Genomic DNA, 27213 nt, shown 5'->3' on the forward strand with positions numbered 1-27213 from the left:
ACAATGAGGGACGAGATGTAGTTCATTGGTACAGCACCTGCCTGGCACGCTCAAGGCTCTGTGGTCTAGCGCCAGAATGCAAGATGAACGAATGAACAAATGAAACAATGGGATAACAAGTGGTCAACAATCCACAGCACTGATATCCTAGTTTGCTCAAATGTAGCTTGGGAAAGGGTTTAATTCATCTTACAGCTTACAGCCCATCACCGAGGGAAGCCAGGACAGCAGCTCCAGGCAGGAACCTGGAGGCAGGAAATCAAGCAGTGGCGCTTACCAGCTTACTCACGGCTTGCTCACTCGCTCTTTTATATAACCCAGAATGGCTTGCTCTGGGACGGTACCACCCACAGAGGGCTGGGCCCACCTACATCAATCATTAATCCAGAAAATGTTCACAGACTGCCCTTGGGACAGTCCAACGGAGGCAGTCCCTCAGTCGAGGTCCCACTTTTCCTGGTGACGCTGGTCTGTGACACCATGACAGAACTGACCAGCACAACTGACAACACAAGTGCTGGAGAGCTGAAGCAGGGCCGCCACTGTCAATGGGGTGCAAGAACGGCACACTTTGGAAGACAGCTTGGCAGTTTCTTTCAGAATAAATATATTCCAACAATTATGATCTGATGGAGGAGTTACTTTCATTTAATAAAGAAACTGCCTTGGCCCATTTATAGGCCAGCCCTTAGGTGGGTGGAGTAAACAGAACAGGATGCTGGGAGAAAGAAGCCGAGTGAGGAGTCGCCATGATTCGCCCACCAGACACAGACGCAGGTTAAGATCTCCCTGGTAAGCCACCAGATCGTGGTGCTACACAGAATATTAGAAATGGGTTAATCTAGATATGAGAGCTAGCCAGTAAGAGGCTGGAGCTAATGGGCCAAGCAGTGTTTAAAAGAATACAGTTTCCGTGTAATTATTTCGGGGCATAAGCTAAGCCATGCGGGCGGCCGGGTGCCAGGGACGCAGCCCCACCGCCCTTATTACAACAGAGTGGCACCCAACGTGCTAATGAACTCCACGTAAAACCTGAGAGGGCTTAAAAAGGACACAGAGAGAATTTAAGACAGATTTTTGCTGTTTGTGGGTTGCGTGCGGCAAAGAAATTGTCCTGACTCAGCAGCAGGAAAAAACTGGCTGTTTTAAAATGCCGGCTTTCTGGGCTGTGCCGCCATCGCGATCTCTGTCTGGCTCCTGCGGGAGACAGAGTCTTTGAATGGAGCATTTGGAGTAAAGTGCTATGGCTTGCTTGATGGCAATGTGGACTGCTGTGTGCCTGGAACTGTGTGTGGCTCAGGGTCACCAAATGGCTCTGAGGCAGGAGGGCTCAGCTCCGCCATGCTGAACTGTGCTGGTCTCAGGCAGGAACTACCATAATTACCATAATAACAGCGAAGTTAAGGTTTAGACTGTAAACAGGCAATACCATATTACCTGTACATGGTGCAACTTAAGTTTTTAAGAACTGCTTAGGGCTAGAGAGATGGCTCAGTGGTTAAGAGCATTGCCTGCTCTTCCAAAGGTCCTGAGTTCAATTCCCAGCAACCACATGGTGGCTCACAACCATCTGTAAAGAGGTCTGGCGCCCTCTTCTGGCCTTCAGGCATACACACAGACAGAATATTGTATACATAATAAATAAATATTTAAAAAAAAAAAAGAACTGCTTAACATTTTAAGAAATGCTCCTGAAAAAAAATAAATTACAGATTCACAATAAAACAGATTCAGACTTAAAAGACCTCTATGGGTCACAGTGTTGGATGAATGTACGTAGGCTTGAGAGAGAGAAAAAAAATATATAGAGAGAGAGAGAGAATAAAGTTAATGCCCTTAAAAAGGGGGATAAAGTCTTTAAAGAGACAGAGTACAGATAGTTATAGATTAAAAGAAATAAAGAAAAATAAGCCACGTAAAAATGGAAAATTCACAGAGAGTCTGGATTTTTTGTATTATTGTGTTTTCTTTAAAATTTTTGACTGTAAAGGAGCTAACTGCAGAGAGACATTTCATTATATGGGCTGCCAAGCTAAACCAGAATGGATATAAGGGTATTATGATTTCAGAATATGGGTCTAAGGATATGATGCTTTGGAGAGGGTCTTCTTTTGTTTTCACAGAGGACGAGACGCTGTTAATTGCTTCTGTCCCAATATGGTATGATAGACCACGCCCTCCTGAAAGGTTGCTGTGAACACCTTCAGAAAATTACTTCACTCAACTGCCCACTGAGATGAACCTGGCACACAGGTTATGCCATGAAAGACCTGAATAACAGCGCCCCCATTCAGCAGGAAGCAGTTTGGAGAAAAAAACTGCACCCATGTTCCCAAATATTGTTTATAAATGTTCTTTTACATTTAAAGGGGGATATGATATAGATATGAATAATTTGCATTGGTGTGGATTTTAAGGTCAATTTTGTTATATGTATATGTATTTCTGATCTTGATTAAGGTATTGTGATTGTGTAGTTCATTTAAAAATGTAATGTATAATTAGGAAATATAGGTTGTTAATGGACAATCATCAATAATAGTCAAGCTTCTAGTCATGTTAGTTATATTTTCTAGATATATAGAGATATATTTCAGTTAGATAGGCATTCTTCATATCTTTCAAAGACTGCAGAATATGGCATTTAAAATATTTTAATAACTTAGGGTTTTTCATGACAATGAGACATGTCTGCTCCTGGCAGCACCAATCTACTTTGAAGATGGGCATCGAAGAGGATCCTTATGGAGTTTGATAGCCATTTGGGCAAGAAACTACTCTTGCATGGACTGATGCATAAACTGGACACAAAGAACCCACAGAGAGAGGACTGCTGAACTTGCCTAAAGGTGAGATGGTCTTTCGGGGTTCCTGACTCATGAAAGAGTCTGCAAGACATTCTGCAGGACACAGCAAGAAGTGACTGAACTGTCTTTGGAATTTCCTGCTTCATGGAAGAGTCTGCTGGATCCTATGGGCCTGAAGGCCAAAGACGGATGCCCCAACGGTACAGAGGAACTTTGGGTGACTATCCAGGCAGCGAGATGTCTCTGTCATTTCTAAAGTTTGAAGTTTCTTATTTCTTGTTTACTTAGGTAATATTATATCCTTCTGGAGTCTTTGATGGAGTTGAAGAATGGTTAGTTATAGTTATAATTTTCCTTAGTTATGATAAAAGATAAAATAGATATAAATATTGTAACTGTAATTCTTGCTTGATAACCGTTTTGTTATATGTAATTTTACTATGTTAAAGTTAAAGCCTTTCTTTTTTGTTTAAACAAAAAAAGGGGAAATGATGGAGGAGTTACTTTCATTTAATAAAGAAACTGCCTTGGCCCATTTATAGGCCAGCCCTTAGGTGGGTGGAGTAAACAGAACAGGATGCTGGGAGAAAGAAGCCGAGTGAGGAGTCGCCATGATTCGCCCACCAGACACAGACGCAGGTTAAGATCTCCCTGGTAAGCCACCAGATCGTGGTGCTACACAGAATATTAGAAATGGGTTAATCTAGATATGAGAGCTAGCCAGTAAGAGGCTGGAGCTAATGGGCCAAGCAGTGTTTAAAAGAATACAGTTTCCGTGTAATTATTTCGGGGCATAAGCTAAGCCATGCGGGCGGCCGGGTGCCGGGGACGCAGCCCCACCGCCCTTATTACAACAGAGAAGTAACTCCTCCATCAATGATCCTTTCTGTTTATACAAATGAAATGAACATTTATGTCTACACAAAATTCTATGTATGGATGTTTATAGTAACTTTAGCGGTGATTGCCAAAAGTTGGAAGCAATCAAGCTTATCCATGGACAGTTACACAGACACGGAACACCATTTACAACAATAGGAAATGAGCATCAGCTGTGAGATGGCGTGGAGGCAAGTGAAACACGGAGCGCTAGGAGGGAGGCGTCAGCTGAAGAGGCTTCGCACTGGATGATTTCCCTACAGAAACTCTCACAGTAAGCCATGAGGGCAGCCAAGGAACAGCAGAGAGGATAGTATGTCAGTGAAACTATTGTGTAGCATGCTATTAATGCAAGAGTGCATATACATCACTACACATTCATCAAAACTCATAGGATGGGCAATACCAGGACTAAGTCCTAAACCAGTGGTTCCCAACCTGTGGGTCATGACCCCTTTGGGGTTGGAAGGACCCTTTCACAGGAGTCCCATGTCAGTTATCCTGCATAACAAACATTTATATTATGAGTCACAGCACTGGCAATATTAGTTATGAAGTGACAACGAAATGCTGGGCCAGCACAACATGAAGAACTGTACTAAGGGGTTGCAGCATTAGGAAGATCAAGAACCACTGCCCTAAACCATGACCGGGCCTAGGGTAGGACATGAGTCCTGTAAGATCATAGAACAAGGTGTGATGCTACACCCCTGGAGGCTGGCGGAGCAGGCGGTGTAGAAGTACAACTCTGGCTTTCGGCTCAGCTTTGCTGTGACCTGAGAAATGTTCTTAAAGACTCTGGGTGCATCTCCATGGTAAAGCTATTGCCTGGCACATGTGAGGCCCTAGCAAAGTTCTCAGCTCTGTAAAGAAACAAATAGGAACTACACTCTAAAAATAAAACTTAATCATTTTGAAAAAGAAACACAATTTATTCATTTTATTTTGAAATAGAAGTACCAGACTTCCACATATCTGATTAGGCGAAGTACTGGTTAGGAAATGTTTGTTCCTTAAGCGTGTATTTCTTACTGCAGATACGATAAAAACATCTAGGAGCCTGACGCATTTCCTTGTGTCCTATCATTTTTGTGAGGAAGTTTTGACATACCTGCTCCCACGTACTTGACAGCTTGAGCAGCCCTGACTGCAGCCTCTCCCAACCTTCTTCTTACATCAGGATTGATACCAGGCTACAGGGAGAGAGTAAAAATAATTCCCACTAGTACTTGGTCTCTATACATTTCCACCAGAATGCAAAATAATTAAAATGCATATTAGATAATAGTGTATATTAAATAACTGCATTAAAAGCTAATATACCAATCTGTCTGTCAATATACCAAAACTGAATGCTTCTGCTAGTAATGTCTATGAACCACACATATTACTCAGTACAATTACATATCTTTATCCTGGTGTTTGCGTAACAACCTTCATAACTATATAGAAGATGACAAGGATTGAGCTGGAAAGATGGGTCAGCAGTTAGGAGTATGTATTGCAGAGGGTTAGAGTCTGATTTCCAGAACAAGCAGCTCACAACCTATAGGGGGGCCCAACGGAATCTGATGCCACCTACTTCTACAGGCACTGTTTCCAACAATGTTCTGCACATAGACATTCAAGTAATCACTGCTTAAAAACTAAGCCTTCCTGAAGTTGTTGACAAGTGCTTCAAATATATAATATATTCTGCAACAAAAATTCTATTTTGAGTAGGGTAAGAGCTGGCTAACTAGAAACCACTGGTGTTTCAGCAATACAAACAACACATATCTCACCAATGGCAGTTGTAAGCTCCACAGAAATAGAATCCTCAAAATAGGAAGCCCTGGCTTTGACCCTCTTGGCAACCTGAACCAACTAAGGGATAGAAACAGTATTAAGGGGAAGCTGTCAAACAGAGACTACATTTCCTCCAATGTAACTGTTGGGCAAGAAGATGACTAACACAGCTGGGAAACATGTTGAAACAGGGATTAAAACAAGAGTCTTCTCCATGAAAATGATGTCCAACTGACCAGATCATTCCATTTTATTCATGCAATCAGTCCTAATTAATTACAGTTTAAACTGTGTACTCACATCACTGCCCAGTTGCTAACTCTTGGTCATATACTTGCACCGAGGTAGATCTTTTTGGACTATGTCCACTAGGAGCAGGGCTCCCCTGTGTCTGATCCCAGAACAGTAACCCACACATCGCTCCCCAACCCTCTGGATCCTCAGCTTTGCAGCAAAGTCTTACAATGCATTACTAGTCAGACGCTAGGGATGAGAGACGTCGTCTTTATAGACATGAAAATAAGAATGAACAAGGTTTGCATTCCAGAGAACCCCGGAAATGTCCTTTCAGGTTCCTTACCGCTGGGGCCTCCTCAATGATCTTCTGATGGCGGCGCTGCACACTGCAGTCTCTTTCGAACAAGTACACTGCATTGCCATGGTGATCACCAAACACCTGGACTTCCACGTGCCTATTTCAAAAAGAAACCAATGTGTTAACATAATTCACTAAGGTTTCAGAGATTTTACATTTATCAACCCAAACTGTTGACCAAAATGACCAAGATTTGCTCATTTTCTCTGAGAAAGATATCATCTTCTAGACTCCATGTTGAGGTTACAGATTTAGAAACAGCTACAATCTTGTAAAGTCCAAGTAATATGGCTTCTACTTGTACTGTAGACACTACAGAAAACAAATTTATGTATCTGAAATGATTGGTAGGTAAGGAGAGTGAAAATTCAGGAGACCTAAAATAGGCATTAATTACAAGGGGTACATGGAAGGATTTGAAGAGAAGAAAGGGAATGGAGAAATGTTGTAATTATAATATCAAAAATTAAAAATAAATAATAATTACAAAATAGATACTAAAAAGGAAGAGAGAGAGTACTGTCACTGCTTGTGGTCCATGATTGCTGGTGTTTAATCCACAACCAATTGGCCCTGCCACCCTGGGCCTGTGACAGCTCAGCAAGGTGGAAGGGCATGGCAGAGCCAAGTATATCTCAGAGCTAAGAAAGAAAAGTAAGGGGTAGGTACCACTGTCTCTCCCAAGAGCACGTCCACCAGGACTGAAATATCTCAGACCAGGCGTCTCTTCCTCCAGTGAATGCCAAACTGGGAACTAAGCTTTCACACACAGGTCTTGGGGGGGCAGGCACTTCAGATCCAGACCCTGGCAGCTTTCCGCCCCATGGCTTCTATTTGCCTTCATGTCAAGTTTCACAGACACACAAGTAGATACGTTTAGCTATTTATCCAGATAGTTGGTCATTCATCTTATACTTTACTTTTTATTTTTTTGATTTTTGAGACACGGTTTCTCTGTGTAACAGCCTTAGCTATCCTGGGACTCACAGACATCCCCCTGCTTCTGCCTCCCACCTGCTGGGATTAAAGACGTGTGCCACCACCACACAACCTATTTGTCCTACTTCTATGGCTGGATGACTGTCACTAATCCCAGCACTGGGGAGGCAGAGGTGGGAGGACCGTGGGCTCAAGGGCTCTGCATAGTGAGCTCCAGGTCAGCATGTGGCCAGGGCTACATGGGGAGGCCCTGTATCAGATAATCAGTATTTCCTGTATTGAGTCACTCACTGGGATGTCCAGCAAGTGCTCCTAGAGTTCTCACAGAAAAGGATGCTGATTCTTCTATTTTCTTTTGAAAGCTATTACAAAAAGAAACACTTAGAATCTTTTTCGTTTCTGCCTTCCCACTAATAGGGAGCATATGCTGTGCTCTTCTAATTATCGAACTGTTTTAAATGGATTTATTTTTTAGCTATCAAACTGCAATTAAATTTCATGTATCACACTCAGTATGGTCCCACTAATTTTTTTAAAAAAGATTTACTTATTTTTGTTTTATGTGTATGGGTGTTTTGCCTGTATGTCTTTCTATGCATCACATGCATGCCTGACATCTGACCCGCAGAAGCCAGAAGAGGTCTGGAACTGGAGTTACAGATGGGCTGCTGGGTGGGTGCTGGGAATTAACCCTAGATCCTCTGCAAGAGTGGTCAGTGCTCTTACCTGCTGAGACTGCTCCCTCCAGCCCTACAGTTCCACCTTTTAAACAGCATAAGAAAAAACCCAAAAACAACTCAGGGCCCTCTTTAAGGAGAAGATAATGTTAAAGAAAGTCCTTCCTGGGCTCTTTTTAAGGAAAGAACTTAGTGCTTCAAGTTCGTTGTTTGCAAGGTAAAGCCTTTCTATGCATGGTTCACAAATGAATTGTTCTTTCCACTTGACTTAAAGGTTTTACATATATATAATACATATTTATATCTAATATATGTATATATTTGTGTGTATATTAATAATAGAACTCTGAACTCAAATTTCAGATTACAACATAGTAGCTGGGCGACCACAGGCAGCAACAGTCACTCTACTGTTTGGTGCCCTGATGCACAAACTGAAACCTGGGGGAGGGGCTTTCGAATTAGGACGATAAGACTACCTAGAATATGAAAACATAGAATCTGGCACATGTTAGAGTCCATGTTAGCCAGGAGGGCTACTACCTGCTAACACAGAATGATGACAAAAATCTTCATAACTGGCTCTAGTTAACTAACAAGTTCCATTGTTTTAAATCCCTCAACTAATGCTTGCAGCTCTGTAACTCCTACACTGATTCTTTTTTTTTTTTTTTTTTTTTTTTTTTTTTTTGGTTTTTCAAGACAGGGTTTCTCTGTGGCTTTGGAGCCTGACCTGGAACTAGCTCTGTAGACCAGGATGGTCTCGAACTCACAGAGATCCGCCTGCCTCTGCCTCCCGAGTGCTGGGATTAAAGGCGTGCGCCACCATCGCCCGGCCTATACTGATTCTTAGAATATATTTATACCGGAAGAAAATCCTCGGTTTCACCAGTAATAAACAAACTCTGGTACATCACTGTCTCAGAGCCACTCCAACTTGAACAAAGGCACTAAGACAGACTTAGTGTTTACTGATACGGAAAGTTGCCTGGAAGTATAATATCACTGAATAACATTATGTTATAAATTATTCTATTCACTGTTATTTTGAGCATATTTTGATTCTTATGTGTTTACACATAAGTTTTCTAATAACATAGAAAAAAATATTTAGATGAAAGTATACTGTCCACTAACTCATGATTACAGAGGCAGAGCTGGGGAACTTCAAGAACGTATACAGTATTACAACACCATAGCTTACAGACTACACATGCATTGCACACATACACCTCAAAGCCAAAAACCCCAAACCAGCAGTTGACCTTGGTGTGTCCACGAACTTCTCGATTAGCATAGCATCGTCATTGAATGACTTCTTAGCTTCTCTCCTGGCTGATTCTAACTGTTCTTGGAATTCTTTTTCGGATCTAATGATCCTCATGCCCTAAGAAAGAAAGAATTGTGTGACCACAAAATAAACACAAACCTCTTGCCAGAAATGACAAGGACAGGTACCCATAACCTTACTTTTCCTCCTCCACCACGGACAGCTTTGATCATAACAGGGTACCCGATTTTCCCAGCATGCTCTTTCAGGCACTGGTCAGATTGATCCTCGCCATGGTAACCTTCCACAACAGGAACTCCAGCAGCCGCCATGATGGACTTGGATGTGCTTTAGAGTAAAGATACCAAGATGTCCCAATTCTGTGGTATCAATAAATCACAACTGTTTAAAGAATAATCGCACAAGTAAAGGAAGGACTTCAGACTGAGACCAATGTTACAGCACACACTCAAAGTCCTTGTTACACACTGGTCCTTACTTCACGTGATAGCTCATCCCACCATCGTCTAACCCTGGACAGCTAATATATATCTTAAAACACTAATTACTTCTATATTTTCCATAGTTCAGTGGAGTTTTCCTACATGCCAGAAGAGCAACAAAGAGAGTATAGTTTAGAATGCCTATTAATGGAGCTGGCCAGATGGCTCAGTGGGCAAAATGCTTGCCTTTTGCAAGCTTTGACTTTGGTCCTCAGAACCCATGTAAAGGTGGAATGTTTGCATGTGCACACACACAAACACACATAAGGAACAATTAATTTAAAAAAAATACCTGTTGTAATAAAATAAACTACTTCAATTTGTCTTATAATGCTTACCTCTTTATTCCCATATCTCTAATTGCAGATGAAGGAGGACCTATAAAAATAATGCCCTCTTGCTTACAGAGTTCAGCAAATTCCATGTTTTCTGAAAGAAACCCATATCCTGGATGGATGGCCTACAAAAGAGAGAAAGCACAACCAACTTACTGGCTAGCAGAGCTTTGGTGCTGGCATTGCGCCCTCCTCTGGGGAGATCCAGATGTGGCCAACGAGACACCAAGGCCTCTGTCACGACATGCTCCCACAGAGATTCTAGAACATTCACGTTGAAATTTTGAAGCCTGTTTTACACCATAAAAGCTTATTTCTTTTTTCACTTGATGTTGCCTCGTGTGTGCTAGGCAAGGTGTCTACCATAGAGTTTATTCTCAGCCTTGTACCTTTTACTACAGAAATAAGTCACAGCTTCCGAGGTAGCAGTTCAAGCAATTCTAAGCACATGATTAACAACGAGGATCCCTCCTATTGTCATCATCACCTGTCTCCAAAACCTTACCACCGTCCCAGACACAATGAACAAGCAGCCGCTATTTTTCTTTTTATTTCTATGAACTTACATGTCTATCTTCTGCTGATGGAATTCTTGTCTGTCTGTGGCTCATTTAACTTAGCTGGTTTCAAATCCATGTGGCAACTTGTACCAGAGCTTTAACATTTTTAGTGCCAATATTTCATTACATGTACATTCCAGATTTGGTCATCCACAAATCTGTTCACAGACGTGTGAATTGTTTCTACTTTTTTATTATCTAAAATAACATGACTGTGAACCTTGGTGGACAAGTATGAGCCCCTAGTATAAATTCTTCTATATATACCTAGAAGTACAATTAATAGGGTAGTGAGATATTTCAGTGGGTAAAGTGTCCACCAAAAGCAAACACCTGAGTTTGAGTCTGGAAGCCATAAAACAGCAGGAGAAAACTGACTCTGCAAAGTTGTTCTTTACCTTCACATTCACAAATTTCCAACCCCTACATCAGACACACACACACATTTACAGACATATATACATATATATATACACACACACACATTTACAGACATATATACATATACATATATATATATACACACACACACAAACACACACATAGATAAAAATTTAAAGTGGAATTAATGAATTGTGTGGTTATCTCTAGAACAATCTTTACATACACATTAAATTTTTTTTACCTTTACATAAACTTTTTTAAAGTTTCAATAATTGAACTTTAAAAATGCTTAAATCAAGAAGTGGCTATTGCCGGGCGATGGTGGCGCACGCCTTTAATCCCAGCACTCGGGAGGCAGAGGCAGGCGGATCTCTGTGAGTTCGAGACCAGCCTGGTCTACAGAGCTAGTTCCAGGACAGGCTCCAAAGCCACAGAGAAACCCTGTCTCGAAAAACCAAAAAAACAAAAAAAAAAAAAAAAAAAAAAAAGAAGTGGCTATTACTCAATACAAATTAAATTTAGAAACACAATTAAGACACAGCTTTCCTTTTTTAATTTAAGGCATATATTTGGTTAAAAGAGTAATAGTTATTTAAACAGTTGTTATTGCATCTTTTGCCGTGTGTGTGTGTGTGTGTGTGTGTGTGTGTGTGTGTGGTGAGGAATGCATGTGGAGGTCAGAGGACAATTTAGAGGAATCAGTTCTGTCCTTCCACTGAACTCAGGTTGACAGGCTTGGCAGCAAGGGCCTTTACCTGATGAGCCACGTCATCCAGCCTAGAACACTCCAGGAGGGGTTTATTTATTGTTTCCGTGCAAAACTGACCTAAACCCAAACATCTCATGTTCAAAGCACCTGAATTTTGAGGAAGAAGAGCTCAACTCTCTTCCAATTCTAATTTATGATTTAGATTCTCCCTCCATCTACTTCCCAAAAGAATTCAAGTGCAGAGGATCCAGTAAAAGGCTGAGGAAGAAGAATGTATACATGGGCTGGAGAGATGGCTCAGTGGTTAAGAGCATTGCCTGCTCTTCCAAAGGTCCTGAGTTCAATTCCCAGCAACCACATGGTGGCTCACAACCATTTGTAATGAGGTCTGGTGCCCTCTTCTGGCCTTCAGGCATACACGCAGAAAGAATATTGTATACATAATAAATAAATATAAAAAAAAAGAATGTATACAAATGTATACAGAAATGTATACAATTTTCAAAGATAACTCAATAATCACACACAAAAACTGGCTGGAAAGAGAAAATGCCTACACAGAAGTAACTTTACATAAACTATACAAAATTTACTTGCTTTGCATTGTAAACTTTTTCACAGTTCTTACCTGTGCTGCAGAGCTCTTGGCCACTTGAATGATTTTTTCCATTGCAAGGTAGCTCTGCTGAGACGGAGCAGGGCCAATGGAATACGCTTCATCTGCCTGTTAAAGACAGCATTACTATCCTCAGTTACTTGTTGCAAAAAATTTGTTTAACTAGGCAAAGATATGCTACATTTGTTTATGTTCTAGAGTATTACTTTAACTATGTGAAGGTGGGTTACATTTGCTCTGCTGCCTTTGTTAACAATGTAAAGGTGTGTTGAATTTGTTTCACCTTGCCTGCCTAAGGTATCTGATTGGTCTAATAAAAAGCTGAATGAATAGTTGAACGAGAGAAGGATAGGTGGGACTGGTGGGCAAAGAGAATAAGTAGGAGGAGAAATCTAGACAAAGGGGAAGAGAAGAAAAGGAGGGAGAAAGAGAGGGAAATGCCCAGGGCTAGAAGCCAGGAAGGTGCCAGCCAGCCATGAGAAGCAATGAAAGTAAGATATACAGAAAGGAAGGAGGGAGGGAGGGAGGGAGGAGGGAGGGAGGGAGGGAGGGAGGGAGGGAGGGAGGGAGGGAGGAAAGAGGGAAGGAAGGAAAGAGGGAAGGAAGGAAAGAGGGAGGGAGGGAGGGAGGGAGGGAGGGAGGAAGGAAGGAAGGAGGGAAGGAAGGGAGAGCAGGGAAGAAAGGAGGGAAGGAAGGGAGAGCAGGGAAGAAAGGAGGAAAGGAAGGGAGAGCAGGGAAGAAAGGAGGGAAGGAGGGAGGAGGGAGGGAAGGAGGGAGGGAGGGAGGGAGGGAAGAAGAAAAGAAGAAAGGTAAACGTCCCTGAGACAAACTGTAGATAAAAAGAAACAGATTAAAATAAGAGCTAAGGGCAAGTATTCATAATTAATAGTAAGTTAATAAGTCTCCATGTTATGATTTTGGAGCTCATTAACGACCCAAAAGAAAAATCCTGATATAGTTACTATTTAAAACAAAAACACTGAGCACAAAAGACAACGACATGAATAATGTAAGATGAAGAAGCAGAAGAATCCAGTTTGGGACTCACTCCTGCATGTAAGCAGAGTCAAAATTCAATTTTCCCAAATAAACCACATTCTAGATTTAATCACAGCATTACAATGATCTTAAATGTACTTAGTGCCCAAAGTTATATTCTAAAAACAGACACAAAATACATTAACAGAACTATGTAGCAAGGAAACATTAAAATTTCATATTATCTCTGATAATTTGTGCATTGTTCTGCACTACCCTTTACATTTCTCACACAACCAAAGCATCCTTTGCAGTAGACCAAATAGGAAGCATGTATCCTCTAATCCTACGGCGTGCCAGGCTTTGAGTTGGAAAGTGTCCCTTACAGAGGGAAGACAGCCATTAAACCTTCGCACACAAACAGAAACTGTGATAAAAGCCCTAAAGGAAGAGGCAGGGATATGACAGCAGCAGAGAGACTGGCTCTGGTCTGAGGGTGGCAGGGTGAGCTAGCAGGGGCGGTCAGTTGGTGTTGCTAAGGACTTGGCCTGGGGATGGATGAAAAAATGGACTTAGGAAAGGGATTGGAGAGATTCCATGGAGAGAACACACTTATGTGAAGGTCCAGAGGTGGACAGAAACCTGGTCTGTGGAAGCAACCAAGGATAACTCATGTGGGCTGGGTCATAGTAAGTGAGCAGTCAAGGGACCTGTGATAACAGATTTCATGAGGCCTCTGGGAAGTAAAAATATTTGGATTTTTTTCCTATTATAACTCATAATGAGATTTGGAGGAGGGGAATACAAAAGGCAAAAAAAAGCCCCAAATCATATTTTAACTTCACAAAACACAAGGACATTCTCATTCTGAAAAACATGGACAATAATACAATGGCAAATTGGCCTTGGGTACCAGCCTTCATTTATAGTCCTCTCCAGACCTATTTTCCACTAGAACTAATATGGAACATTTTTTCATATCCATATTTTTATTTGTTCATATAAACATCAACACACACAGTCTTAGTTCTATACAAATAGAATCACACTATTTGCCTATCTTCTGGAATTGTTTTTTGGGGTGCCTCTTTGCTAGCACACACAAGTACAGCTGTACAGAACAGTTACACAGAATGGAGGGACCACAGTTCATTTAATCATAAGCCTCTCCACTTGAATTTGGGTTGTAGTGGCACAGCACTGGACACAGGCAAGGCTAAAAATTCTTTATATAACTCTGTACATTTCTATGTGAATGTGCCCCCCCACACACCTTGGAGCCACAGACCAAGCATAATGTTTGCAGGACAGGGTCACACATGTGTACATTTTAAAGTTCATGGTTCATCAGCACTGGGATTTCACTAATGAACATCTCCATCAATGCACCAATTCTACCTATCCTCACCAACACCAAGAATTAGCTGTCTGTCTCTTAAAGTTTTCCCAACTTGATGGATCATAATGTAATTAAACTATGTGAACAATTTTGGTTCAGAACTTGGTCTGGCTGACATGCAAGAAAGAGATCCTAAGAGGACCAGGAGGGAACAGGAAGAAGGCTCATCAGAAGGCAACAGCACTCTCCCGTCAAGACAGTGGCCTGATTTCTAGTGCAGGTAAGAGAGGGCAGGAGGAAGTGGGAGGAGCATCTGGGAAGCAGAAGTAGCAGCCCTTAGTGCTCTCTAAATAGTGAGGGATGATGTGTATAAAGTGGGAAGAGAAGGGGGACATTTAACCAGACCCAGGTCTCTGCATCATTATTTGCATCAGCAGAGGTGTCGGCACTGGGAAGGCAAATGTGGAAGACCATCAAGCTGCGTGTAGATAAAATAGCTAGAGTTCAGAGTCAGGACATACTGGTTTGCTGTTTGACAAATGGGCAGCTTGTTGTCCCTGGACACCCATGTTCAAAAAGAAGGCTGACAGAAATCTGGGAATTTCCCACAAAGTCAAAGGGATGGGTCAAATGGTCAAGAATAAAGAATGCAGTGAGAAAGGAGGAGAATCAAGGCAAATCTCGACATCAAAACTTTAACAGTAATGGTCGAATTCATACAAGTGGGTGGGGTCCAGAAAGGACACTGAGAAAGGAGAAAGGTTCAGAGACCTGAAAGGCAGGAGGAAAACTTATTTCTAACAAGACAGAGTAGTTTACTAGGACAAAACAAAACAAAACAAAACCAAGAAGCCATCTGAAGCTGGTCCAGGAAGTTGGAACCTACCTAAAGGAACCTAGTTAACACTTGCAATCAACAACTGTCCCCGTGAAGAACTAAACTGGACACAGAGGCAGATACATGCAATCGCCAATAAGATTTTGCTCCCAGCTTTTAGCAGCGTACCATATCCACATGCATGGAGTTCCTGTCGGCCTCACTGTAAACAGCCACAGACTGTATGCCCATCCTTTTGGCTGTTCGCATCACCCTGCATGCAATTTCTCCTCTGTTTGCAATGAGGACCTTGGCAATGCTTCTTCCTGTTAAGACACCATGAAGAAGACACAAGTGATATTAGGAAAGGAGAAATTAAAATATGTTACTAGTCTGCTCTTAAAGGCTTTGACGAAACCGGCACACTGAAACTCAAAATCACCCTTAGTATTAGACAGTGGATTTCTTTTCTGATCACTAAAGTATAATATCTCTATTAATCATACTCAAGCTACTCAGTAAAAGTTACATAAAGCTTAAAAAACCAGACTGTAGGGACTGGAGAGATGGCTCAGTGGTTAAGAGCATTGCCTGCTCTTCCAGAGGTCCTGAGTTCAATTCCTGGCAACCACATGGTGGCTCACAACCATCTGTAGTGAGGTCTGGTGCCCTCTTGTGGCCTGCAGACACACAGACAGAATATTGTATAAATAATAAATAAATATTTTTAAAAAAAGAAAAAAAAAAACCAGACTGTACGATCTTCATATAGAAGAGTTCAGGACACTGACATCCAGAAACACGTGTGAAGGAGCCATGACTTGGTTCTCAGTTTTCTTCTTACTGTGTCATGTGTCACGTTGTTCCTCTCAAATGCCACCCCTTCTCTGTGGGTGACATCTGTGCTCTCAGCGGCTCCAGCTCGTTCATGTTTCTAGCTCTCTACAGTCAGTTTCCCTCAGCCATCTCCCCAGAGAGCTGTTCTCATCCAGTCAGATCAACAGGCTTCTCAAGGCTTTCCTTTGCTATTGCCTGAAATGTTGCTGGTTTTCATCCCTTCCCAGTACTAGAATCCAGTCTAAACCTAATCAAGACACGTGTTCCAAATGTGTCCAACAGCACAGGTCACTTCTTTGCCCATCTGCATAGCTCTTCCAAATTTATTTCTTAAAAAGCTATTCATAATGATTATGCCCTGTTCACACACTTAGGATTCATCCATAAGATAAACACTTATGTAATCACATTTTATAAAGAAATGATACAGTATAGCGGGCAACTACCCCTGTAGTATCGCCTGCACAGTCACCTGATGGTTCATATTTAATTCTGAGTGCCGAAGAGATTTGCTATTTCCTTTTGTTTCAACCATGGTAATAAAACTGTCTGATCTAGAAAAATATTATGATAAACATTTCTATCATCATAAATGAGATAAATGCTGACAGTTTAAAATAAGGTTTTTCTTTAAAAAAAAATATGATTTTTGGCCAGGCAGTGGTAGTGCATTCCTTTAATCCCAGCACTCCAGGAGGCAGAGGCAGGAAGATCTCTGTGAGTTCAAGCCCAGCTTGGTCTACATAGTGAGTTCCGGAATAGCCAGTGCTATATAGGGAGACCATGTCTTAAAAAAAAAATAAACAAACAAAAAATTGAAAATGTTGTCCATCATTACACATCAAAATTCACACCCAATAACAAAAAGGATTTGACATAAAAAGCAAAATTGGTGACTGAAGTAATTAATAAGAAAATTATCATGAAAATACCAAAGTAGGAAGGCTTGTTTATGAGAAGCTAATTCTACTGTGCACAAATTAAAGATTATGTATTTCTTTTTCTTGGCTCACATCCTAAAGCAATGCCAAACCAAGTCTGCCGGTACCTGGGGTTGTCCCATACTTCATGGTTCTCTGCTTCCAAGCCCATTCCCTGTAAAATAAACCCAAATGGAATTATAATTAATCAGAATATACAAGATCAGCTACTGCTCTTTCAAAACTTACAAACAAGCCCAGATATGGTGGAAGGTTAACCTTAAGCCCATTAGCAAGGTGATTTATTAAGACTCTCCATGGAAAAGACCCATCTAGAACCCGGGAGGCTGAGTGCTGGCCAGGTTCCCTGTGTGTCAAGGTCTTTGAATGAGTCACCTATCCTGTCTAACATCTGAAGCTGGCACAAGGCCAGTGAGACAATTACAAGGCTAAGGCTAAGAATCATCTACCTTGGCTGTTTAAAAACCTTTTGTTGGACTGTAAGTAATAGTAAAACATAGGGATATTTTGTTTATGTTTTAACAAATAAAGCTTGCCTGAAGATCACGCAGCGCGCGCGCGCACACACACACACACAGAATTGTCAAGGAAGATTACTCTCACTCTGCACTTTGTTATCTGTTCTATTTTATTGAATCAAATATGCTAATCAAACTACAGTTTGAAAAAACAAATTGAATGCAAACCTCTGATAAGACAGTTTTGATATAAAGGCAGAGGAATTAAAGGAAAGAAGCCGAGCAAGGATAACAGAAATAAGAAATGTTGGCTATGGCCTAGTCCTCACTGCTTCTCTTCAGCACTGCTTGCCCACAGTCAGATCACATTGGGCTGCCTCAATCTTTTTTTTACTAATACCCTCTCAATGAGGAAACTTAAATAATAAGGAATAAATTTTACAATAGAGGGCCACAAACACCTGCTAGTCAAGTGCTTAACCTATAGCTCCCACTCTTTAAGAGGCGATCTTGAAGATACTTCTCAGCTCTAAAGTATACAATTTTCCAAGCAAAGCCACAGCTGACTATAGACTGATGAGCTTAGTTCCTTCATAAAGCACAAAGATCACAGTATGCATTAGATATTATTTAACTGCAACAATATGCATAAACACTTTACATGTAAATATGCAACCGTCATGACTAGTATTTCCCAAGGGTCACTTGAGGCACACTATACATCCACTGTCCTGGGAGGCACACTGATATGGGATAATATTTTTGTACACTGTAAAGGTTTGTCACTCGTATTGGTTTAATAAAACACTTATTGGCCAGTAGCCAGGCAGGAAACATGGGCGGGGTGGGGGGGTGGCAACCAGACTAGAAGAATTCTGGGAAGGGGAAAGGCAGAGTCAGTCACCAGCCAGATACAGAGGAAGCAAGATGAGAATGCCTTACTGAGAAAAGCTATCAAGCCTCATGGCTAAACATAGACAAGAACTATGGGTGAATTTAAGTTGTAAGAGCTAGTTAGCAATAAGACTGAACAATAGCCCAAACAGTTTACAATTAATATAAGCCTCTGTGCGTTTCTTTGGGACTGAGTGGCTACAGGACCAGGTGGGACAGAATCTTTTGTCTAAACACGCTTAATCAAATGTTGTCATTCTTGAAACCCGGAAGACACATCTTTGGCTTGAGAGCTTTGCAGTTGGCTTCTCCAGGAGACTGGTGCCATCGTAAATCTTTCCAACGCAACCCACCTCACATTCTTGATCTTCAAGAAGGAAGGCATCTTTCCTGATCTTTATGAGACCTTTTCCAGCTTAAAGCACTGACTTCCCTTTGACCTGTTCAGGTAAGTTAAGGTTTAAAGCCTTTCCAGGCAGTCATGCCTACGAAACAGCAACTTCGTAATGGGATCACCGACAGCCCAAAGCATGTTCCTTTCAGCTAGCAAAGACTGAGACAGGACAGGTAGAAAGACGTAGTCCTTAGAGAATCCTCTGTCCTGACAATGTTCTGATTGCGCTATCCTATTATTTACAGTTATTTTCGCTACATCTTAAAACATTTAATCAAGATAAGTAAGTTGCTGTCATGAGATAATGGCACCGATTAAGACAACATCTATTCTCATTCCTAGAATTGTACTACTAGGGATTCTTTTCTCTGAGATTAGCAGAATCAAAACTGGTTAAACAAAATCCCATGCTGGTTATATTCTTAATTCTAGAAACTATTAACAGGATGACAGCTACCAAAGATTTTTTTTTTTTACAGACAATTAAGCAGACTTTGAGAGAACAGAGAAGAGAATGAGTCAGAGGCGGTGCTTGGAAACTTAAGAAAACAGCATTAGCACTAATTTCACCACCTTTCTTTCCTAAAATACGGGTGAGTCTAAGAATTCACTGAAAAGTCAGGGTATCTACCTCTGTTTGTTGAAAAGTGTTGATTCTTCAAAGTCTGTTAATTGACTAAATCATATGGACCACATCTGGTTAAATTTTTATCCACTTGTTAATTTGGACAAAAAAGAGGACTAGTATCATATTAATATTTTCTCCGCTAGATACGAGCACCATTACCTCCTCGTAGAAGAAACTGAAGCAAAGACGTAAGATAACCTGGCCAAGTTCAAACACACAGTGAGCAGCTGCGGGAGGGAGGGAGGGAGGGAGGGAGGGAGGGAGGGAGACAGACAGACAGACAGACAGACAGACAGACACACACACACACACACACCAGCCTTCTGCCCGCAGGGCAATCTTGCCCTCAGGTGGGTACTGGGAGGCTGCTATTCCAAAATGTGCGAAGGGATGGTAATGAAGAAGCAATCTTCCTACACAATGGGTGGTTTCCACAGCAGAAGTTACTGTCCACGAAGCGTGGAGCTTCATCGCCAAAAGTATCTGGGGTACAGTAAGTCATCTGACAGCTTTGTTCAAACTTGTGAACGGCTTTCGACAAAACTCCTCAGCCCTCTGCAAGGTGGCGTTCATTAATTCGATTCTTTCCAGCAATGGGAATCCTGTGAACTGCACTCAAGATGGGGGAGCTGAGCTAAAAGAGACTTTGGGAAGGGGGTCCTGGCCTACGCCTCCAGCTGTGCACTCTGCGGTAGGAAGAGCCGTGCGGGGTGCGAAATCCCGCAAACTCAGAGCGCCACCCTCCCAAACGCCAGAGCAGAAACCTGCCCATGACAAGGGACCAGGGGAAGAGCCAACCGGTTGAAGTGGGACAGCGCCCACCAAAACCACACAAACACTTGAAGGGTCGCTCACGTGACCCGCCGCCCCCGCAACCCGGCCGCGCACGAACCCGCCGCCCCCACCGTCACCTCGGCTGCCGCAGCAGGATCGGGACCCGCCGCAACTGGTTCCTGTCCACCACAGCCAGCAGAGCCGCCGCCGCCATCTCCGCACAGCCCGGCCGGACACCAAAAGCTGCCCGGCGTCCTCGTGAAAGCGTCCCTCGCCTCGCAAGCCTCTTGACCGCGGTCGGCCACCGTTGCACCGAAGGCTAGGTGGGCGTCTCCGCGGGAGCCAATCACAGAGCCGGGTGTCTCAAAGGCACCGATTGGCTGATTGGACCGGGGTGGCTGTGGATCAAGGGGCTGGGCTCCAGCAGTCCTGCGCTGGGGGCGGAGCCAGCTCGCCACCTCCCTAGGAGGGCGCCGGGGAGAGTGGAAGACGCGGAGCCTTTCTAACCCCACTCAAAATGCAAGCGCTCTCCCTGAACGTCAGAAAAGGGGAAGTCGAAACTGAGTGGCAGAATATCTAGAAAATAAAGACACAGTAAAAATATCTGTAGATGGTTATTGGAGATAGCTGGGGCAAGGTTCCTGGGGGACGAATACATTGTAAAACAGTCAATTAAAGGGTTACAACAATTACAGAAAGAAACCAGGCATAGAGTCACATATTTGCAAACCCAGAACTAAAGAAGCAGAAGGATTGTGGTGAATGGGAGCATTGACTAGACAGTGCGTTATAGGCCAGCCTGAGCAATACTTCAAGGCCGTCCTCAAAAACCAAAATAAGGAAAATGTAAAAGTGAATGCAGAATGAAAACAAGGGTAAAGACACACAAAAAAGTAATGGCTTCAGAGAACTAATACCTTTGGACTAACCCAGCGTGAGAGCCAAAGTTACATTTTGTGTTTTAATTTCTATGCCTAAGAGATCCACAAAACAAAAATGCTTGGGTTTGCACCCCCCTAAACAAGTTTGCTTGACCCAACACCAGATGTGCTTGATGACACATGGGCGGAAGGCTCAGCCAGCGAAAATTTCAGGATGTATGATTGGACCTGATGGAAAATAATTAAGCCCCTACAAACCATGTTCTGGTTCCATTTTCTGGGAAACCAGTGATGGACTTGGCTAGAGAAGTCCATTAACCTGGCCAGTATTTAATTAAAGCTTGCTTCAAATTCGACTTTAAACTGTGGTAATGGTCTTATTCTGACTGGTGGGTTTAACATCAGGAACTCAGAAAACACATAAGAAAACAGTCCATCAGAAATGAAGGGGGCCCAGTGGAGGCAAAAGGATCAAGAGTTCAAGGCCATCCTCCCCTACACAGCAAGTTCGAGGCCAGCCTGGGCTATGCCAGAAACTGCTTAAAAATTTAGGAATCTGTCCTGAAAGTTTCCAACTGTTAGACGCTCAGGATACAAACTGGCTTACCTATGTTTTCAAGAAGATTCCTAGTGATCAGGCCCGCTGGCCAGCACAAGAGCCCGTTCCACTGTAACTCAGCACTAATGAACTCCTCACATGAAAAGTGATTAAGAGTGGAAGGACATCTTTGTTTTATTGATTTTTACTGAGCTCTACATTTTTCTCTGCCCCTCTCTCTGCCTATCCCCTCTCCATGGAAGGACATCTTTTGCTAAATAAATTTGTTTAAACTTTTATCAGTAACGTCATCAGATAGTTCTAAAACCTCCCTGGGAACACTGTGCCGTTGCCTTTTGTGTGTGGCTACATACCTTTTTTTTTTCCTACAGAGTTTTTTTTTTGTTTGTTTGTTTGTTTTTTCCTACAGTTTTTTGGTTTTTTTTTTTTGTTTGTTTGTTTTTTGTTTTTAGGTTTTTCGAGACAGGGTTTCTCTGTGGTTTTGGAGCCTGTCCTGGAACTAGCTCTGTAGACCAGGTTGGTCTCGAACTCACAGAGATCCGCCTGCCTCTGCCTCCCAAGTGCTGGGATTAAAGGCGTGTGCCACCACCTCCCGGCTTTTTTCCTACAGAGTTATAAGAACTCTATGTATTCAGTTCCTTGTTGCTCAGGTTTCCTCAGGTTTTAATTGATTTTTTTTATTTTTATACTGTCTTGGGTGTGAAGAGTCCCAGAATTTTTAAATAAATGACACACTGTTTTCTGGGGATGGGGAGAAATTGGTTCTATCTTGTACCTACAATTAATGTAAAATATATTAGAAACACTAAACCAAAGTGAACATGACCCTCAAATAAGCAATAAATAAATAAATAAATAAATGGGAAAATCTCACTTGACGTTTCTTTCTTTGGTTTGACAGGGTCTCTCTTTATAACCCTGGCTGTCCTGGAACTCACTGCGTAGACCAGGCTGGCCTTGAACTCACAGAGATCCACCTGCCTCTGCCCTCTAAGGACTACGACTGAATGTGTGTGCCATCACACCCAGCCTTGACGCGACATTTTTAAAGTAGGAAAATCACACATACAGAAAACAATAGATTACCAAGAAACTAGTTTTACTCAACTTTAAACAAACAGGAAACTAAATGGATGTTACAAGAAAATACAGTTTACTCAGATCCCAGAAATAGACGAAGTCTAAGCAAACCATTAGCACAGGGGAACTGGACTACATGACCAAAAAATAATTCTTCCTGCCATTCCACTCTCCTCTTCCCCTCTACACCAAATGATGAAAAAAAAAAACCATCTTCCCTTGCAGAGTAATCCCATATAAATGATAAAAATTGGTTTACTAAAAAGCAATTAACTTTTTTTCTAGATAATAAAAAGATAGAAAATTTTGAAGTTTTTGTTTCTTTGTTTTTGTGGTTTTTTTTTTGTTTTTTGTTTTTTGTTTTTTTTGGTTTTCGAGACAGGGTTTCTCTGTGGTTTTGGAGCCTGTCCTGGAACTAGTTCTGTAGACCAGGCTGGTCTCGAACTCCCAGAGATCCGCCTGCCTCTGCCTCCCGAGTGCTGGGATTAAAGGCGTGCGCCACCACCGCCCGGCTTTGAAGTTTTTTTTTTTTAATGAAGATAATGATGATGCCAAAATCAATAAAAACAACATGTTCTTCACACACATGATAACTCAAGGTCATTTGTGGGTGTTAGTGGGAAAACCCTATGTAAATATTGCTAAAGCACTCAGTGCCATATAAAAAGGTGAATTTTACTGTAGAAATGTGAGAATTAAGTTACTACTGAACAGTTACCCACTCAGTTGATCATGTTGGTATTTGCGAGAAAAGAAAATGTCCTGTTCATAGTTACTTGGCCAGTGTTTGACAAAACCGGTCATCCTTCTTTGCTGTAACTCAATGATTCAAGAGTGGGGGGAGGGGTTAGGCTCTCAGGAAAAAAGAGTGTTGGGTTGTTATTCATGTTGCACATTCAACACCAAAGAAGCTTTAAATGGACAAAAGCTTATGTGTGCACGAGCAAATACACACACATGTACACATACATGTATAACTTTGTTATCCTTGCCTCCAAACATTTTAATTGCCATAAATTTAATTAAAATATAGATTAAACATGTTTGTCACTCTAAACTTTCTATAATCTCAATACCACAGAATACATATAATTTACTACACGGATGTGGAAAGTCTAGTCAGCATACTATACTCTGCTCATCATAGCAGCTCATTGTGGGAAATGCACACACTGACTTAGAATCCTAGCTTTTGAATCCCAAATTGCCTCTGACATTTAATACATTACAGCAAATAAAATCCACAGTATATAATTGAAATTTTGGTTAAAAGTGTCTGATTCTTGGGTATTTTGGATAAATGTCCACTCTTCTTGCTATCCATGGAGATATAGCAACACACTTGGCAGGCACTGGTAGATAAAATTACAGAGATTGGTGAGGCTATCCTGGATTGAATGGCAGTAGTAAGTACATAGACTTGTGGGTTTTGTCTTTATGGGCGCTGGATTAATATAACTAACTCGCTGCCATTCTCTGGGAATCCCAGGCATGGACCTGGCCAGTGTCCATTGTCCCACCAGTATTTAATAGAGCTTGCTTCTAACTTGGCTCTAAAATTGTGGTAGTGGTCTTATACTGGTCTCAGAAGTAGGACTAACAATTATTTGTCTAACGTTTGTATGATTTCAACAAATTAAAGTGATTTTCCCTCAGCTGTTACTTGGGTGACTTCTGGAAACATGACAGGGTTCTTTCATTATATTTCCCCTGTCTCGCTGGATCTTCCTAGCTGCATGAGTCTTGTGGGCTACAGTTGAGAAGGCTCAGTGTGCTAAGAGCAGCTCAGGATCGTAGATGTGGAAGACTGGCAATCCACTCATATGCCCTGACATAATTTCTCCTGAAAAGGCTAGGAAAGCTGCACTTGATTTCAAGAGCACTACAGAAATCAAGGGGAAATATCTTGTAAATTGATTTGTAAATTCTTCCAATTATTTCTACAGCTTTTTCTTCTTCCTTTAACCCACATTTCCACAACAAGATAAAAACACCAGAATATTGGATATTCCTTTTTTTTTCTTTTGTTGAAATTTTTTCTCATATGATATATTTTGATTACTGTTTTCCTTCCCTTTACTGCTTCCAGGTCCTCCTACCTCCCCTCCACTATGGATCCACTCCCCTGTCTCTCCTCAGAAAACAAACGGACTTCTAAGGGGTAGTAATAAAATATAGTAAGATAATACAAAAACTAGCAAGTAGAAATCGGACAAAACAAACAAACCGAAGAAAAGCAGCGCAAGGGAAGGCACAAGAAATGAAACCTACTTGTTTGCACACTCAGGAATCCCATGAAAACAATAAACACAAGCCATAATTTATATGCGAAGGACCTGGCGCAGACCCGAGCAGGCCCTGTGTGTGCTGCCTGTCTCTGGGAGTTCATATGAGCTTGGATGGTGTTGATTCAGAAGCACTTGTTTGTCTGCTGTCCTCCACGTCCCCCCCCCCCCATTAAACACAGATTCTTTTCTCATGCAGTATAAGTCTGGACAGTTTCTCTACCTCAACTCTTCCCATTTCCTCCCATGTGTAACATTTCTAAAATTCTAGAAGATGTTATGGGAAATAGAACAGGGAAGGATTTTGTCCACCCGTCCCAACACTCAGAATGTTGACTATGGTAATGCCATCTTGTCCTGACTCCGTTTTGTGCTCCTTTCTCAGCCTTCTAGCTCCCCAATAATCATGCCTGCCTTGGCAATGTGTTTGAGATGTCTTTTCTCTTTTTTTTTTCCTTTTCTCTTATTTTTGTTTTATTTTTGGTTTTCTGAGACAGGGTTTCTCTGTGTATCTCTAGCTGTCCTGAAACTCACTCTGTAGATCAACCTGGCTTCGAACTCACAGAAATCCACCTGCCTGTGCCTCCCTGAGTGCTGGGATTAAAAGCATGTGCCACTACCGCCCAGCTATGTTTGAGATTTCTAACCAAAATAATGAATAGAAACTAAAGCAATGAAAGAAGGTGTAAGTCAAAAATAATTACCATGTAACACCTGAAATGAATACTATACTCTGCTAGGAATGAACATTGCCAGGTTAATCTGTCCTTTGATGCTGATGTAAAGTACGCTCTTTAAAGGCAAAAATGGCTGTACCCCTGAGCTTTAGCACCAACAGACTCTGAGGTGTAAGCCCACTTTGGTTGCTGGATAATAAAGGACTCATACTTTTATTGGCTCATCAGCTGGTTGTCTGTATCTTTCTGTGTGTATTATTTTAATATAACAAAAAAAAGACCGAACGCTAACCTTAACTATATAAAGATGCTTAGCCTAGTGTGATGGCACGTGCTGTACTCTCAGCTATCTGGGAAGTAGCAGTGGGAGGTTCAGCCAACCTCAGGGTATCAAACTCAGCAACAAACGCAGTGAAATGTTGTTTCAAAACAGTTTTAAAGCCGGGCAGTGGTGGTGCACGCCTTTAATCCCAGCACTCGGGAGGCAGAGGCAGGCGAATCTCTGTGAGTTCGAGACCAGCCTGGTCTACAAGAGCTAGTTCCAGGACAGGCTCCAAAACCACAGAGAAACCCTGTCTCGAAAAAACAAAAACAAAAACAAAAAACAGTTTTAAATTCATACATGAAAACCAACATATAGAGAAAAATTTAAAGAAAACTGAATAATTCTTAAAGTTTTCCCACTGATGTGTGATTATCGTAGTGGTTTGAAAGAGATGTCACCTGGAAGTCTCAGCCATTTGAACTTGGTGCAGTTTGAGGAGGTAAGGTTGAGGTAGATGTCACCTTGGTGGAGGAAGTATGTCACTGGAGTGAGCTTTGGGTTTTCAATACCCAATGCAATTCCCAGTTAGCTTCTCTGCTTCCTGTTTGCTATTCAAGATGTGAGCTCTCAGCTTTCTGCCATCTGCCTCCACGATTCTCTACCACGACGGACTCTAATCCCCATAAGCCCCAAGTAAATGCTTTCTTCTACAGTCTGCCTTGGTCATGGCGTTTTAAAACAGCGATAGAAAAATAACCAATACAACTATATACCTTCCTTAATATACAAAACACCTCAGATGAACTAAGGGGAAAAGCCCTATAATGCGAGAGAAAATGGTAAAATGTGGAGAGTATAGATCAGAAATGTTTATGGATCACTTAAAATTCTTCAACTCACCATCACCTCTTTACCCCTTGTGAGGTCCGGACTTTGCAAACTCTGTTTTAAAGAAAGGGTTTCATCTTAAACCATATAATGGGGGTGGGGTGGGAGGAATCTCAGCTCCAGAAATGCGCTGCAATAGTGGAATTTGAATAGATACCAAATAAATAGCCAATTAAGGAACTAGGGGCCAGGACCATAAAATTTAATGAGGTCCAGATGTTCCTAGGAAGGGTCCTGTCCTTGAAGATACTTTGTCAGTAATTTATAGCTCTTTGTTGGTGTTTCATGCCCCAAAACTGGCCAATGGTTTCAGAAACTACCTTACCCTATGTCCTCCTTACCCAATCCCAAGACAACAGGACCTGAGTTGCCCTGATTCCTGCGCTTCCCCTTTAAACATCTCCCCTCCCCGGCTCATCACCACACACTTTCCTCATTCACGAAGCTGGGGTGCTA

The 27213-nt window shown here is 41.8% G+C and overlaps 2 protein-coding genes across 2 annotated transcripts in view; both read right to left on the minus strand.

Moving 5' to 3' along the window:
• Positions 1-20419, minus strand: part of Mccc1 (methylcrotonyl-CoA carboxylase subunit 1) — a 50266-nt gene extending 29847 nt beyond the window's left edge. The window contains exons 1-9 of the mRNA XM_057757110.1: positions 20260-20419; positions 17082-17128; positions 15386-15522; positions 12075-12170; positions 9797-9918; positions 9156-9303; positions 8951-9072; positions 6055-6166; positions 4798-4879 (exon numbers count right to left, since the gene is read on the minus strand). Coding sequence (XP_057613093.1) covers positions 4798-4879; positions 6055-6166; positions 8951-9072; positions 9156-9303; positions 9797-9918; positions 12075-12170; positions 15386-15522; positions 17082-17128; positions 20260-20336 — 943 coding nt within the window. The 5' untranslated portion in view covers positions 20337-20419. The remainder of the gene's footprint in view (positions 1-4797; positions 4880-6054; positions 6167-8950; positions 9073-9155; positions 9304-9796; positions 9919-12074; positions 12171-15385; positions 15523-17081; positions 17129-20259) is intronic.
• Positions 20420-20566: 147 nt separating this feature from the next.
• The window catches only part of LOC130866055 (ankyrin repeat domain-containing protein 26-like), a 68327-nt gene continuing 61680 nt past the window's right edge, over positions 20567-27213 (minus strand). The window contains exon 11 of the mRNA XM_057757303.1: positions 20567-20698. Within this exon, the coding sequence (XP_057613286.1) occupies positions 20585-20698 (114 nt within the window). The 3' untranslated portion in view covers positions 20567-20584. The remainder of the gene's footprint in view (positions 20699-27213) is intronic.

Source organism: Chionomys nivalis, chromosome 24 (genome assembly GCF_950005125.1).
Source record: "Chionomys nivalis chromosome 24, mChiNiv1.1, whole genome shotgun sequence".
Taxonomy (NCBI): domain Eukaryota; kingdom Metazoa; phylum Chordata; class Mammalia; order Rodentia; family Cricetidae; genus Chionomys; species Chionomys nivalis.